General features: G+C 53.4%; 4 protein-coding genes across 4 annotated transcripts; 3 read left to right on the top strand and 1 right to left on the bottom strand.

Annotated features, from left to right (window-relative positions):
• Nucleotides 1-94: 94 nt before the first annotated feature.
• Nucleotides 95-1,551, top strand: VC83_03333 (uncharacterized protein; the record flags this gene model as incomplete). Its single annotated transcript, XM_024466981.1, has 3 exons — nt 95-860; nt 959-1,483; nt 1,542-1,551. Exons 1-3 carry the CDS (start codon nt 229-231, stop codon nt 1,549-1,551), a joined length of 1,167 nt encoding a protein of 388 aa, XP_024326010.1. The 5' UTR covers nt 95-228.
• Nucleotides 1,552-2,265: 714 nt separating this feature from the next.
• Nucleotides 2,266-5,674, top strand: VC83_03332 (uncharacterized protein; the record flags this gene model as incomplete). The annotated part of the gene is made up of 1 exon (XM_024466980.1): nt 2,266-5,674. The coding sequence occupies one exon, from the start codon at nt 2,266-2,268 to the stop codon at nt 5,575-5,577; it is 3,312 nt and encodes a 1,103-aa protein (XP_024326009.1). The 3' UTR covers nt 5,578-5,674.
• Nucleotides 5,675-8,349: 2,675 nt separating this feature from the next.
• VC83_03331 (uncharacterized protein) lies at nt 8,350-9,887 on the bottom strand. Its single transcript, XM_024466979.1, has one exon. The coding sequence runs from the start codon at nt 9,428-9,430 to the stop codon at nt 8,750-8,752; it is 681 nt and encodes a 226-aa protein (XP_024326012.1). The 5' UTR covers nt 9,431-9,887; the 3' UTR covers nt 8,350-8,749.
• Nucleotides 9,888-10,261: 374 nt separating this feature from the next.
• On the top strand, nt 10,262-12,717 carry VC83_03330 (uncharacterized protein). Its single transcript, XM_024466978.1, has one exon. The coding sequence runs from the start codon at nt 10,318-10,320 to the stop codon at nt 12,073-12,075; it is 1,758 nt and encodes a 585-aa protein (XP_024326011.1). The 5' UTR covers nt 10,262-10,317; the 3' UTR covers nt 12,076-12,717.
• The last annotated feature ends 3,758 nt before the right edge of the window (nt 12,718-16,475 follow it).

Raw genomic sequence — 16,475 nt, 5'->3', positions numbered from 1 at the left:
AAGGAGGATAAATAAGCGCGTTTAGCGGCGGGAACGATCGGATCGGGATAAGATAAGATCTAGCCTCATCCACAGTCCGCAACATGAAAACTCACGAACGTGGCTTCAAACGAAACCCATCCGACCATATTCCACAATCCCTCACACAACCTCATGATCTCGACAGCTGAGCGGTGATGCAGCTTGCAGAGATTATCGAGGCTCGCTGACCACCGCATAACCGCCGCCATGGCCCCCCAATTGATGCCACGCTTCTCGACCATCTTCCTCCTCTTCGCCGCCTTCCTCCTCCACCACGTCTCAGCATACACACCTCTCTCTGATACGACTTTAAAGAATCTTCCCTCCCCGGGTACCGACTTTGACATCCACACCGGCGCCCTCCTCGCGCCCATCCTCATACCCCGCGTCCCTGGCACCGAAGGCTCCACAAAGGTCCTCAACCACTTCGTCAACTTCTTCCAGACCCACCTTCCCAAATGGACCGTCGCCTTCCAGAACTCTACCTCCAAGACCCCCGCCACCGGCTCTCGCGATGTCCCCTTCGTCAACCTGATCCTGATACGCGACCCGCCGTGGGCTCAGCCGGGCAACGTCGGCCGCCTCGCCCTCGTCGCCCACTACGACAGCAAGGTCGAGCCGAAGGGCTTCATCGGCGCAACGGATAGTGCGGCTCCATGCGCGATGATAATGCATGCGGCGCGCAGTGTGGATGAAGCGCTGACGAGGAAGTGGGAGAAGATGGTGAAGGACGGAGTGGATGAGAACAGGGGGCAAGAGAAGGGCCTGCAGATACTATTGCTAGATGGGGAGGAGGCGTTTGTCGACTGGACAGACACGGATTCGCTCTATGGCGCGAGGTGAGATTTTACTGCTTCACCCGGGCGCTTTTGTTTTGTTGCGATACTTCAGCTCTGTTCTCGTCATCCACAAGCAGTAACTAACACATCACAACCAGATCCCTTGCCGAAGCAATGCACGCCGAGCCCCACCCCGCTCTCTCCATCTACCGCACCCCTCTCCATTCCATCAGCCTCTTCATGCTACTCGATCTCCTCGGCGCCCCTGGCCCCACCGTCCCCTCCTACTGGAAAACAACCCACTGGGCCTACAAGCACATGGCGACGCTGGAATCCCGCCTCCGCTCTCCCGCGATCGCGACCGCAAAGTCCACGCCCGCCAGTCCCTTTCTCATCGACGCCGAAAAGAAGAACGGCCCGTGGCTTGGGCCTATGATGCAGGATGATCATGTGCCGTTCCTCAAGCGCGGCGTCGAGATCTTGCATCTTATCCCCCACCCGTTCCCGGACGCGTGGCACAAAATCACGGATGACGGCGAGCACCTCGACCCAGCTAGCGTGGAAGACTGGGCTATGATCACCACGGCATTTGTGGCGGAATGGATGGATCTCGAGGGCTACTTTCCGGCGGCGAAGGAGCAGGTTGGAAGAGCGGCGGAAGAGGCAGGGAGGAAGGCTGAGCTGTGAGTTGTATGCGGTTTTGCGCACGATTTGCTACGGCGCTTATTTATTTGTGCATAGGGAGTCTTAGGGGTTTTGGCACGGTACCAGCTCAGGGAAATAGCTCTTCGATATTCGAGGCGTGAAGCCCTCACCACGCACGTGATGATGATATGGATTTTTTTGGAAAGTGAATGAGCAGGGGAATGAATTCTTAAACATGTCTTTACCAACTGCAAAGTAGCCACTGGAACACCGAGACCACAAAAGACGCCAATATCATGTAAACCCTTTGCGCATAAAATCGCATGTCAATCAATGTCATAGGTGTGAATCACATGGGATGGAGGTCCGCAAGCGTCATAATACTCGTCATCACATCACCATGGCAACGCGGATAAACAATGTCAACACCAAACTCCATTTTCGTGTCAATACCAGCCTCAGTCGCCATTAATTAGATGGCGTTCTTGACAGTGGATCGCAAAGTGTTACTGTTCTAGGCCCGCTGCCCTGCAGGATTGGAGATTATGTGCGTTGTGTTTACTGTGGTACAGTTTACATCCTCGTCAACCAACAGATCTCGATCTACAAGGCCGCCGATCGCTCGGCCTCATCACTCATTTATCATCTATTCCCGTCACATCGAAAGACACAAGTTCTGAGGAACCTCAAAACCACATCCATCTCGATACAGGTCAGCACTGAACAGGATAGCAAAGCGGCCATGGTCAACCCCACCTAATAACTTCTCATCTATCGCCCGTATCTCCTCCGCCTGGCGAACCGCCAACTTCTCCCCACGATGAGAACCCCACCTCTCTGGCTCGCCCTGGCCCACGTCTTACTGCATGCCAACGCACAACAACTCCCCTATAACCCAACATCTATCTTCCTCGCGCCCGACAATGAGCAAGCCTACATCCTACTACCTTCTTCCTCCAGCGCCCCTGCCGGCGAGCTGCTTGCCCTTGACATCTCCTCGCGCATCGATGTAGCGAAGCTCTCGCCGACCGTCCTCTCGAAGAGTTTGCCGTTCTTAAAGGGGAGCAACGATGGTATCGCGTTCATACCGGCGATGAAGCCGTCTGGCGATATCGGTGTGTACGCAGGTTCATGCGCGTTGAACTCGTCCGTGTGGACATACAGCTCGGGGAGCGCGAAGTCAGGAAAGTGGTCCGAGACAGCGGTATCCGACTCCGCAGACACCACGTCGTCAGAGCTGCGCAATACAAACTTCCTCGCGGCAGGCCTCTACTTCTCGACAAAGTCAGAGGCAGATGCCGCGAATACGCCGATGTTCGTGCTGGGCGGGATGTGCCCCACGGTTGCGAACACCAACGCAAACACCTGGCAAGCCTCGGCAAACTACACAAACACACTGCTCAAGCTCACGCCCCCCAAGTCCACAGGAGCCTCCGCATCATACACCCTCTCTCTTGGTGCTGCGGACGGCCAAAAACTGGTTCCGGAAGCTGGCCACACAATCACCTCTCTGGCACCAACGCTCGCGAACGCGAGCTCCTCGGCGGGCGCAGAGCACGTCCTCATCGGCGGACACACGGCCGGTGCGTTCATTGGGATGGACCGCGTTGGGGTCCTAGCCCTGCCGGAGGGGACGTGGACGTTCCAGTCCGTCAGCGCGCGCAATCTTCTGGGAGGAGGGGGGCTGGCGGTAATTAGGGCGTCGGGGGATGAGGTACCAGATTCCAGGTCGGGGCATACGGCGCTGTTGAGTGGAGATGGGGGGAGGATTGTGGTGTTTGGGGGGTGGGTGGGAGATGTGGATACACCTGCGGAACCGCAGCTGCTGGTGCTGCAGCTTGGTGGGGATGGGGACTGGGCTTGGGAGGTTCCCAATGCGGCGGGTAGTGGTATTGGCGGAGGGGAGGGGATTTATGGGCATGGTGCTGTTATGCTTCCTGGTGGCGTCATGATGGTCGTCGGTGGACGCAGGATTTCGTCTGCGGCGTCTAAGGAGAAGCGGGCGGATAACAAGTTGCAGACGTTGCTTCTCGATACTACGACTATGACTTGGGTCAACGACTATACGAATCCTTCATTTGCCAGTCCGAATCCTGCTGCTACGGCCGGTACAACCGATCCGGCGGCGCCAGGCTGGGATGACAACTCGAAGAAAGTGAAGATAGGAGTTGGCGCGGGTATTGGTGGAACGGTGGCGATAGCAATAGCCGCCCTCTGTATCTGGTACGCGCGGAGGGCTCATGCCAAGAGGGTTGGAGAGAGACACCAGAAGCTCCATGCTCTCAGCCAGGCAGCGCATTGCGAGGGACGAGACTCGTTTTATGGGCCATACAACGGCGAGATGGTGCAGAGGCAAAATAGCCAGAATCTTGGGAACCGGAGCATGGGTGTTGGAGGGGGAAATGCCGGCGGTGCAGCGTATGAGGCACTCTCATATGGCGGTTATGATTACAAGGATGATAGGAATCTAAGCTATGTCGTTCCGGCGCAGAGGAGCAGCTTCACTATACCGCGGAAGCCAAAGAGCTCGAGGAATTCGCGGGGATACAGCCAGCCGCCGCTATTGTCTACGAACCAATATTCTAGCTTTGATTTCGGGACAAACCACACGAGGGCGAATAGTCTGGGGACTGCGGGCACGATCCACCCTATTTACGAAGCGGACGAGGATAATGATATTGCTGACGCCGGGTTGTTGAATGTCGGCCAGGCTGTTGAATACCCTCCATCGTCCTCGAATGATCACTCCGATCCGTTCACCGAGCCACGTCAGGTTTCAACAGGAGATATACGCCCTTACCAGCTCCACCCCCCCGCCAATCCCCATTCACTAGACCGCAATACTCCCTCGCCAGACTCGGCCGCCAAAGAATGCGAGCGCGAAGTCAACGAATGGGTCGCTGACTGGGCGGCCGCCGACGCCCTAATGGGAAGCCATTCTCGCTCCCAATCCATGACACAAAGCGGACGCCTTATCCCAAGGAAAGAATCCACCTCTGGACGCACAGCAAGCAATCTCAGCGAACAGAGCGCCGTGACCCTGAGCCGGAGCGACAGTCAAGCCACGCGGAGCAACTCTCTCACCGCGTTCTTCACAGGCGGCGCCGCCGGATGGAACCCCTTCGCATCATCCAGCGCTTCTGGGCCAACATCAGGCACCGTTGCGCGCCGCGTCGAGTATGTCCACGGCGTGTACGCGCCGAGCAGCGGCCGTGCGACCGCCGAAGGATACTTCACCAACGGGTCCATCAGCACTACATCCGACCGCTCGGGCGGCACGCTGACAGCCCCGCCACCGCGTAGCGCAGATAGCGGTAGCGTCAGCGGTGGCTCGGCCAGCTTCGTCACCGCGCTTTCGGGGGGAAGCTTCCCGGCCTTACGCGTCGAGGCAGAGTCACTGCTCCCACGGCCGGGTGAGTGGGGGTCTGGAAGCCCAAGTAAAAGCAAGGGGCTCAAGAAGCCGCCCGGATGGTTGGGAAGTTTTAAAAAGGTGTTTGGACAGGAGGAGTGGGTGAGCGGGCCTGGTGTGGAAGAGGGGGAGAGATATGTTGATTCCCCATCACCTATCCGTGCGGCCTTTGGGAGTGAACCCTATCGCGACGATGAGACAGTGCCGAAGCGCGCGGCGAGCGCGGGGTCGATGCTGTGGCGGCGTAAGCAGGGAAGAGGGGACTGGGAGGATAGCGCTGATGAGGGTGCGGTAGGGCCTCGACCGTACTCGGTTGCGGGACTGGAGACGGCGCCACTAGCGGAGGAAGGGGAGTGGGATGTCGAGAAAGCGGTGAGGGGCAGGGTGGTGCAGGTTATGTTTACGGTGCCGAAGGAGAGGTTGCGCGTGGTGAATCAGGATGAGGGCGTCGAGGATGATGAAAGCGATATTGGGATGCAGAGGGAAGGAAGTCCCACTCGGGAGGGGCGCGATGAAGAGGGTAGGATGGCGACCCCGGAGCCGGAGGATGGGAGGGCTTCGCCGCCGACTCCCATCAAGAGGATTGCCTCGCCACAGACGCCATCCAATAAGGCGGCTCCGGACACTCCTCTGTCGAGTCGGTCTACATCGCCAGCGAAGAGCTTGAGAGGGAAGAGGGTCCAGGAGATTGTGGATCAGATGGAGAGGAGGGAGAGTATGTGAGTGTTCACTCTCGGGATTCACATGTGAGGATTACAAGACATGTTTGGGAGTCTGGGTGGGGATTTAGGGGCGTTGGATGTTTCTGGTGCTGGATGTTTCTGGTGCTGGATGTTTCTGGTGCTGGCCAACTTGGCGTTGGGATTTAGCGGATGAGAGATGATTTATAGGATATAGTAGAATCTTGGGACTATTTCTATTTAGTGGAGAGTATCGAAATTATTTTCCTCAAGATGCCTTTTGCATTTCGGGCCATAGTGAATATTCTACCGCACCGAAATACACTTTCACGCGTTGAACTTTTCCCGCCTCCCTATTAAACATGGCGGCATTTATAGCATGGCATTACGGTGGTCGGGTTGATATAGCCCTCGGTTTGTTCCACTGGCGCTGGTAAGGCACTCGCGGCAATTGTCGTCCATGAAGAGAAAGCAGCATATGCGGGAGCGGTTGAGAATGCCGGGCTCTTCCACCATGTGCAAAGGATTGATATTTCTATGGACAGTTAATATCCATCCCTAGTTATCAAGGTAGACGGAAACCTACGAAGTACTGGGTGAGCCACAGTTCATAATGTGTGAAATCTCGAGCCCTGGATTTAGTTGTGTGCCATACATATGGCGAAAAGTAACTCGATGTACTAGCATTTTGGCATTTTGGTATCGAACTATGAATAGTGAGATGGGTGAATTAATGAGAGGCCTCTGAACGCACCTTGGATGTAGCCATTGTGAGTTGATTCCTTTGTTTGGCGTCTCATCTCAACCGGGATATGACCCATTATTAACCCAGAATTTAGGGCTATCAACAATCTGCTGCACTGCTTCCGTGAGCTATTGCTGAGTTAAGTTGTTTAATCGGTCCGTGGCCATAGTGTTGTCTGTCGTTGTGTGCAAAGGTCAGAAGGGGAAGCAATATAACAAACGAAGGCGAAACGGTTTTCAAAGAGAGATAACGTGGTTTATCAGTACGTCGGACATATCAGTACCTCGGACACTTTTCCCGAATTTCCTACCCTCTAACTTCACAACGCGTTTTTTCCACCTTTTATTATGTCAGTGATTACCCAAGAAGCAAAAATCATTCTAGCTATCGAGGCTATCCGAACATCAAAAAATCTAAGTCGTCGGAAGGCTGCTAAGCTCTATGAAGTACCTCATTCTACACTCTGCGACAGAATGAACGGCCGAACTACTGTCTACGAACGCCGGCCTGCAATGATGAAATTAACTATACTAGAAGAGGAGGTGGTTATTCGGAATATACTTGATATGGATTCAAGAGGATTTGCACCCCGGCTTGCTGGTGTAGAAGATATGGCAAATTTTATACTCGAGTCACGTGGAGGGAGGCGCGTCGGGAAGCTCTGGGCCCACCGATTTGTACAACGACGTCCAGAATTAAAGACGCGTTTTAATCGCGTTTACGACTTCCAAAGGGCCTTGTGCGAAGATCCTGAACTAATTGGCGCGTGGTTTCGACTAGTGGAAAATATGAGGGCAAAATATGGTGTTTTGGACTGCGACTTCTATAACTTTGACGAAACTGGGTTTATGATGGGTGTGATTTGCCCTGCAATGGTTGTTACCCGTGCAGATCGACTTGGCAGAGGTAAGCGGGAATGGGCTACAGCGATTGCTTGTATCAACAGTGACGGCTGGAGTATTCCTCCATTTTTGGTAGTTAAAGGCAAGAATCATCTTGCAAATTGGTATACAGACGGCGGCCTTCCACACAACTGGGTTGTTAAACCGACAAGCAATGGATGGACAAACAATGAGACGGGTCTAGAATGGTTGAAACACTTCGACAAACATACTGCTGTTCGTGCAAGGGGTCCATATCGAATGCTGGTGTTAGACGGGCACGAGAGTCATGAATCGGCCGAGTTCCAAGAGTACTGCAAGGCACACAACATTATAACTCTTGGACTACCTCCCCACTCGTCTCATTTAACTCAGCCACTTGATGTCGGGTGCTTTAGTGTGTTGAAGCGGGCATATGGTCGGCAGATTGAGACCTTCATTAAGGCTCATATCAACCACATTACCAAGGTCGAGTTCTTTCTCGCCTTTAGAGCAGCATATCTGGAATCCATGACAGCCCAAAACGCCCAGTCCGGGTTCCGCGGAGCTGGCTTAGTGCCTTTCGACCCGCAAGCAGTGCTTTCAAAGCTTGACGTGAGGTTACGGACTCCAACTCCCTCTAGACCCTCTACTGCCAACACCAACCCTTGGGTCTCCCAGACCCCTTCCAACCCAACTGAAGCTCTTTCACAAACAACCCTCGTTCGAAATCGAATTGCCCGTCACCAAGGAAGCTCGCCAACTCCACTCTTCAGGACAGTTATTGCATTGGCAAAGGGTACGGAGCGACTAGCACATGAGAACACCCTTCTGTCTGCTGAGGTACGTACCCTTCGAGCAGCCAACGAAGCCCTTAGCAAACGCCGCAGGGCTAAAAAGGCTCGTGTCCGTGAAGGAGGTGCACTTATAGTAGAGGATGCACAGGCTATTATCGCACAGAAGGATGTGGATGAGCAGGTACGACGCGACGTACGTGCTGTTGGGGGTAGTCACAAGGAGGGGCAACCGTCTAGGCGATGCTGTGGGATCTGTGGAAAAGCTGGTCATAATGCGCGAACTTGTCAAGAAGCTATAGATATGTCTAGTTCATCTGATTCCGCTTAGTTATAGTTAATTTAATATGTTATGGTTGATTTATTGATATTCAAAGTAGAATGCCAATGAAAAGTGCCCGAGGTACTGATATGTCCGACGTACTGATAAACCACGTTATGTCTAATTATATATGGAAGAGTTCTATGTCTATAAATTGTAACTCGTAGCTTCCTTGGCGTTTTGTAGTAATGTTTGTTTGTCAATCTACCGATCCGAGACGAATCTTGAAAGGAAAGGGGATAAGATATCAAACAAGGGTTGCCTACCCGATACAAACCTCCCAAGGAAAGCGGATATTTATAACGAACGGGAGTTGCTTACCTAACTCACCTAGTGAAGTTACCTGGTTACCTATTTCTTGATTCCTCTTGAATCAATTCGTCCACTTGAAGTTCAATCTCTCTCCTTCGTTCTGTTGCGATGTTATCTCCCGACTCACCGACCCCACCGTCTTGTGCCTCACCATCGAGACCCCTGGGCATGGGGCGGTCACTCTAATCCGCAAACTCCAGCTCCTCATCAACAATCCTCACCTCAGACGTCGGCCGATCGGCGATACGGCGAGCGCGCTCCTCGCCAGTCTCCCAAGGGCCACCCGTCTCGCGGTCTATATTAAACTCACACCGGCACACCGGACATGTGCTGTTATCCTTCAACCAGCGTAGGACGCAGGAGGCCCCGAAGATGTGTCGATGGTCGCAAGGAAGGTACACGGGAAACTCGCTTTTGTCCCAGGCGTCGGGGTCGAAGGTACAGTCGGAGAGCGGACCGCCACAGATTGGACAGGCGGCGCTATTCTCGGGCAGTTCAGCAACGAGGACAACGCGGAGGAGCTCGGGTCTGGCCGTCATTGGGCTGTATAGCGAATACGTTGGTTGCTGTGGCTGGCTGTAATGGTCCGCCGTGTTGACTAATAAGTTCTGGCGCCGTGCGCGCGTGCCGGTTTGGTCGGCGAGGGCATCGTGACGGGTGAAAAAGCGGCTGTGGGCTATGGTGGCCGGGGATGGGGGAGGCGTGGGTTGAACGGGGTGACCCATGCAGGCTGGGCAGTCATCTTGGAGAGAGAAGCGGGTTGGAGCACTGCCTGTAAAAGTGCAAATAGGGATGACGCAGGGTGCTCTGTGGATGTAGAAATGGCCGCACCAACTGCAGAAGTTCATGGAAAACCGACACATCTTACCTGACCGGGAGACGTGGACATAAAAAAAAATACTTACCTGTGGTTGCACTTGACTTACCTTGATCCGGTGGGCGGGTTTGCTGCTTGGTTTTCGGAGGACTTGAGATGCGCCGAGGCCAGCTTTTATGTATCTTTTCAGAACGAAGGGAAGAATGGTCCCTTACTCGTGCCAGGCGAACAGAGAGTTCTTGTTGTCGTCTCACACAGGAAGAGGCTCTGTGAAAGCAAGATGCGACAATCTCTCTTTGTCGTTTGAGTGGCGAAACGGACGACAAAGGGGGATTGCAAAAGATATAAGGGCACGGCATGTTTTGAGGAGTGAATGGCGCCTGGTCTGACTGACCGCTCTATCCTTTATCCTTTCGCTCCTTCCCCAGACAGGAGGCTCTTGAACGGGCCATTCGCACCTTCCTGGGTTCCTGGAGATGCTCAAGAGGTTGATGGTGAACAGACAGGCTGAAGGCTGAAGCTGAAGATGCAACGACCATGTTGACATCGACGCCAAGGTCACGTGTGGGTCGGCGTGGGCGTTAAGCCGACCCGAACTTTTAGTGGTCTACGGCGGTCCACTTAATCCCATTTATCCGTTCCCCACTTCACCTCCCGTTCCCCACTTCACCTCCCGATGAAACCTCCATGAATGACGTGATGCCTCTCGGGCCAATCTTATTCCTTTCCTTGTTGATTTTCGCCGTGCAGGGGGCTATCGACGCCGATCCTGCGCGCTAAGACACACTACCTTAGTCAGCAGAGGCAAGGCAGGGCTTCACTGGCTTCACTGGCTTCACTGGCTTCCCTGGCTTCCCTGCCTTCCCTGCCTTCCCTGGCTTCACTGGCTTCACCGGTTTCACCGAACCGGGGTGCGACAGTACTATCCCAGTGATGGCGCTATGGCGCCATGGCGCTATGCTATGCTATGTGGTCGTGGGGAGGCCCCGTCAGAGCAGATATATAACTATCGCCCGTGTCCCTCGCTCACCACACGGACTCACTCTCCTTGATCTCCCCCATCACCTTAGCATGGCTGAATATCTAGGGCCCACTACCAAGGACGCGTCCTCGCTGGAGGACCAGCCCGACCATGACTTTAGCAGCACGAGCGAGCGGCTGGATCCGGACAGCGGCGTGAGGCGCGGGCTCAAGACCAGACATCTCAGCATGCTCGCATTGGCGGGTATCATTGGGCCCGGCTTGCTCGTTGGCGCGGGAGGTGCGCTGCACCAGGGAGGCCCTGCGTCGCTGCTGATCGGCTTTGGGGTCATCGGCATCATCGCGTTCAGCATCATGCAGTCCCTGGGCGAGATGACGACGCTGTATCCCAGCGGTGGCGCATTCACCAAACTCGCGGACCGCTTTGTCGATCGGGCCTTCGGCGCTGCAGTCGGCTGGAATTATTTCGTCATCTGGGCCGCGGTGTTGGCGAATGAGTACAATGCCATCTGCTCTATCTTCAACTTCTGGAGCGACAAGGTCCCGCTGTGGGGCTACTTCCTGCTCTTCTGGTTCTTCTTCCTCGGATTCCAGTTGCTCGGCGTGGAGGCCTTTGGAGAGGCGGAGTTCTGGCTCGCGCTGATCAAGCTGGCGGGCCTGGTCGCGTACTTCATCTTCTCGATCATCTATGCGGCTGGAGGGCTGAAGGGGCAGACAGAGCCCCTTGGCTTTAGGTACTGGCACGACCCGGGCGCATTCAGCGACGGCTTCCGCGGCGTCGCATCCGTCTTAGTCTTCTGCGCAACCTTTTATGCGGGCTGCGAGTCCATCGCCGTTGCCGCGACAGAGACCAAGAACCCGTCCGTCGCCGTGCCGCTCGCGATCCGCCAGGTGTTTTGGCGCATTCTCTTCATCTACATGGGTAGCGCCTTATTTTTCGGGCTCACGTGTCCCGCCAACTCGCCGCAGTTCTCCGAGGCCGCGCGCGCCCTCAAGTCGCCCATGAGTATCGCCATCCAGAACGCCGGCTGGTACGGTGGCGTCCATCTCATCAACGCCTTCATCTTCGTCACGTGCCTGTCCGCCATCAACTCCTCCATCTACATCGGGAGCCGTACCGTGCTCTTCATGGCGCAGGACGGCAAAGCCCCCGCCATCCTTGGCAAGACCAACAAGCGTGGCGTCCCTACCGCCGCCATTGTCTTCACCAACCTCTTCGGTGCGCTGTCCATGATGAATGTCTCCACCGGCGCCGCCACTGCCTACAGCTACATCGTCAATCTGTCCGGCGTGTCGACCTTTCTGGTATGGGGCGCAATCTCCTTCATCCACATCCGCTTCCGTAGCGCCTGGGCCGTCCAGGGACGCCGCGTCGAGGACCTCCCCTTCCGCTCGTGGCTGTACCCGTACAACGCCTGGTTTGGGCTCGGCGCTAACATCTTCCTCGCGCTGATCCAAGGTTGGACTACGCTGGCACCGTTCACGGCTGGCACATTCGTTGACGCATATATCCTGCTCGTGCTGTTCCCAGTCATTTTCTGGGTCTTCAAGTGGGTGAACAAGACGGAGTGGCAGAAGATCGAGGATGTGGACCTGGATCATGGCCGCCGTGCGGATGTGGACATCGCGAATGTCGAGGTGGAGGATGCGGTGGATACGGGGAAGGGGAGGTCGCTGTGGAGAAAACTTTGGCAGGGATTCTACGCGTAAGGGAGGAGTCCTGGAGGAACTATAGAGTATTACAAGGCATAGTCCCAATGAAAGCAATGGGGGGGGGGCGTGGATGGCATATACCCGGCTTTGACTCAAGCGCGCATTTGTTTGATTTGCAGCGCTGTTCTATTGACATTATTAGATGTATCACAGCCTAAATAGTTGGAACGACAGGATCCATTGCCGCAAGTAGCAAATCACACGAGCCAGCTGCTCAATTAAGCCCGGGACTGTCGTCTGTGGGACAATTTCTCGAAGCACTCGATATCATATGAAAACACACGCTAGAGCAAAGCGGCCCCCCACCATACCCCCACGAGCTAGCGAAGAAGGAATTACCTGTTCTGGAGGGCAGCCAGTGTCAGGCATCGCCAGCGCTGAAGGCAAAGCGGGCACCAATAGCTTCGCTAGGTAGGTCGGAGCTAGGTAACCTGCTAGGCTGAGCTAGGCGTAGAACCAAGCTCAGCGGCAGGACGTTACTGTACGGAGGTGTTGTTCATAAGTTTTTGTGAGTGGGTCGGGCTAGGGCCCCCTGCGTAGGCTGGCTTGGCAATTCTGGCCAAAGTACCGATTCTCACGCGTCACGAACACTCGAGTGCAAGAGCAATCAATTCTGTAGAATAATGAGTAGAGTAGATACCTAAACCCCTATATAAAATTATACTATAAGCCTAGTACTCTGTGTGCATACCATTTGCAGCAATTACTGCTGCCATACGTGTAGGCATACTATTAAGGAGAGCATTAAGCTCAGCTTCTCCAACTTGCTCATATGCTTCCTTAACAGCTACATGGAGCTGGTCATAGGAAATATGTTCTGGATGATTATCTTGTAGATAATTCTTCATAATATGCCACACCCGTTCAATTGGGTTGAGATCTGGTGAGTATGGGGGCCATTCTATAAGGTAAATACCACTGGATCCCAACTCTTCGTATGTTGCACCTGCTCTATGACCTATATGTTACGGCTACAGTAACATGATGTCATGGTTACAGGGCCAGGGCCTAGTAACGTGACGTGTGAGTCACAGTGGGAAGCGGGGTAGGCTGCCATGTGACGGGGCTAATGGATAGTTGCAGAAACTAGTGGATATTGGATAGTTGAGCTATCCACAAACTATCCTGAATATCTAGCTATCCGCCAACTATCCAGATTACCCATGAGGCACGACGCCACTATATAAGTAGATAGTATTTCCTTAGATAGGAGCTTCGTGCTCAACTCAATATAGTATTCTTTACAATACTGTAACGTGTTACTTGGAAAGCCTTTGTGTCTAATTGTAACGCTGACTTCTAAACGATAGAAGACACAGAGGTTCTCTTGAGTAAAGGTTTACTTATCAGAAGAGGCAGGGGATCAGACACAAAGGCTTCAAGTAACACGTTACTAGTATATAACAAATACTGTATTGAGTTGAGCACGAAGCTCCTATCTAAGGAAATACTATCTACTTATATAGTGGCGTCGTGCCTACTGGACTCTTGGGAACTCACTCGAGTCCTTGGAGTCCTGGACTCTTAGGACTCTTCTCATCATCCTGCGAGTCCATCACGTGCCTAGTGGACTCCTGGGAACTCACTCGAGCCCTCGGAGTCCTGGACTCTTAGGACTCTTCTCATCATCCTGCGAGTCCGTCACGTGATACTTTCGGAACTACTATTCCCCGCTGCCCCTCCAGGTACCAGGGCCGGTCTCATGCGACCTCCCTCCTTCCTGTCCTGTAGTTGGCCAGCCTTCTTGTTCCGTCGTAACACTCGCTCCCTTCCCCTGGGCATTCGTCTCGAATCCTATAAGTACGTCCATGTCCCCGGGACTCTGCTGCTCCTCAGCGAGTCCTTCAACATGCAACATGCCTACTGACACTGCCCGCAAACTCCAGGAACGCAACGATCTTGTCCGTCGAATAAAGAACCACGGATACGAACTACCCGAAATGGATTCTTGCTCGAATTGTGTGAGGCGAAACATTACTTGCGTGTCGTCTCCAAATGATTCACGGCGGTGCGCCGAGTGCGTTCGTCGCAACTTGAAAGAAAAGTGTGACTGTATGGGTCCTGAGCATCCCGACTGGGTGAAGCTCGAACGGGAGGAGGATCGCCTGGATCGCGAAGAGGAAGAAACCCTTTCGAAGTTACTTCGTCTGCGGAAGCAGAAACGCCTCATCCGAACCCGTGGTAAAGATATGCTCCGGCGAGGTTTGAAAACCCTCGACGAGCTTGATGCGGCAGAGGAGGCCGAACGTGTGGCTGCTGAGAAGCGTGACGCTGTTGAGGCCGAGGAACAGGCAGTTAGCGCTGCCTCCTCGTCTGTGACCGGGACCCCCGCTTCCTCCGATCCACTGGCCTACTCCCCTGCATCTTGGGATCAATGGCTGGCGGATGGCGGCGTCGATATTCCTCCAGCAGTTCTTTGCTGATGTTCCTTGTTGGTTTCCATGAATTATCCGTAGGTTCGTAATTTTCCCATTTTATCAAAAACTCTTCTCGACGTCCTACTAACCTTCTGTCTAGGATCGCTTCGACCTCATATTCGATTATCTCATTCTCGGGTTGGAGTTCGGTGTCGGTCGCAACTGGGGTATTTCCTCTTGCTGGTTCCAGTAGTGAGACATGAAATACCGGGTGTAGTCTAGACTTCCTGGGTAGCTGCAGTCTGTAATTAACTGAGCTGACTTTGTTCAATATTTTGAATGGTCCCAATTTCTTGAAGTCCAACTTTGTGCTTGGTCGTTTCGTTTTGATATGTTTCCGGAGTAGGTATACTTTATCCCCCTCCTTGAAGGCAGGTTCCATACTGCGCTTCTTGTTTGCGTATGCGGCGGATCGTTCATTTAAGAATTGGATGTCCGTCGCAAGTTGTTCGTGGAACGATTTCAGTTGTTCCACCACGATCAGGGCTTGTTCAGCTCGTGATTCATCCGGTCTTGGTTGCCTATATGCTTCTGGCTGGTAGCCATAATTGGCAAAGAACGGTGAGACTTTCGTTGCTTCTGTCATCGCGCTGTTATATGCAAACTGTGCGATGGGTAAGATCTGAACCCAGTTATCCTGTTGATGATTGACATAGCTTCGCAGGTACTGTTCAAGGGTCTGATTTAATCTTTCTGTTTGGCCGTCTGTCTGGGGATGAAAAGCTGTTGATAGCTTATGATTTGTTCCCAGTAGCGCCATCAATGATTTCCAGAATTTCGAAGTAAAGAGCTTGTCTCTATCTGAGATGATTTCTTCTGGCATCCCATGATCGGCTAATATGACTCGAATGAAGGTATATGCGAGCGCCTCGGCGTCGCTAGCTTCTAGATATGGTATAAACTTCCCATATTTCGTGAGTCTTTCCGTGATGACGAGGATAGAGTCGTATTCTATTCCTGTTAACGGGTCCTTGGAGGGTGGAAGCTTGACGATGAAGTCCAAAGCTATTGATTTCCACGCTCCTTTTGGTACTGGTGTCGACTTGAGTTGTCCGTATGGCAGATGCCTATTGGATTTTGACTTGCTGCAAATGTCGCACTCTCTTACCACTGTCTCTACCTGCTTCCTCATACCTGGGAAGTAGTAGTGTCGAGTGATTCGTTCGAAGGTTCGTGTTACTCCCTGATGACCGTGTGCTGGTAACGAGTGTTGTTCTTGCACCAGCGGGCGTCTCATTTGACTTGGGACATACACTAACCCTTTGTATCGAATCAATCCTTGTTCGTCGATGGCGAAGTCGCCTTCGACTTTGGACAAGACTCGCTTGGCGCATTCGTCTGTTGCATAAGCTTTCTTGAGTCTTTCCTCGAGTTCTGTATCTTCGATGACTGAGATCGTCGCTAGTAACTCGTTGTACTGTATTCCTGCATCTGTTTTCTTCAGAATTGCTCTAGGTCTTTCTTCCTTTGGGCCGGCGTAGTCGGTCCGTCTGCTGAGAGCGTCTGCTCTTGCATTCTCAGAGCCCTTGCGATAGGTTATCGTGAAGTTGTAGGCTGCGAGGGTTTCTGCCCAGCGGACTTGTCTGCGGTTTAAAACCTTGGTCGTGGTGAAATATATGAGGTTCTTGTGATCCGTCCATACCTGCACAGGGTAGGTGGATCCCTCAAGATATACTCGCCACTGCTCAAAGGCAACGACAATAGCCAGTAGCTCCTTGTCGTGGATGTCGTAATTGAGTTCCGCGGGTGACAGTTTCCTAGAGTAGTACGCGATTGGTTTGAACTTACCGTTCTCGTCTGGTTGATTCAGACATGCTCCAATTGCGAAGTCAGAAGAGTCCGTTTCGAGGATGATCTTCTTTGCAGGGTCAAATGTAGCAAGGATAGGTGCTTCCGTGAACTTCGTCTTAAGTTCCTGGAAAGCAGCCTCTGCCTTGTCCGTCCATTTGAATTCGAGATCCTTTCTGGTAAGCTCCGTGA

This window comes from Pseudogymnoascus destructans (genome assembly GCF_001641265.1).
Source record: "Pseudogymnoascus destructans isolate 20631-21 unplaced genomic scaffold scaffold_6, whole genome shotgun sequence".
Taxonomy (NCBI): domain Eukaryota; kingdom Fungi; phylum Ascomycota; class Leotiomycetes; order Thelebolales; family Thelebolaceae; genus Pseudogymnoascus; species Pseudogymnoascus destructans.
The sequence above is the reverse complement of the archived record's forward strand: the minus strand, read 5'-3'. Positions and strand labels throughout refer to the sequence as shown.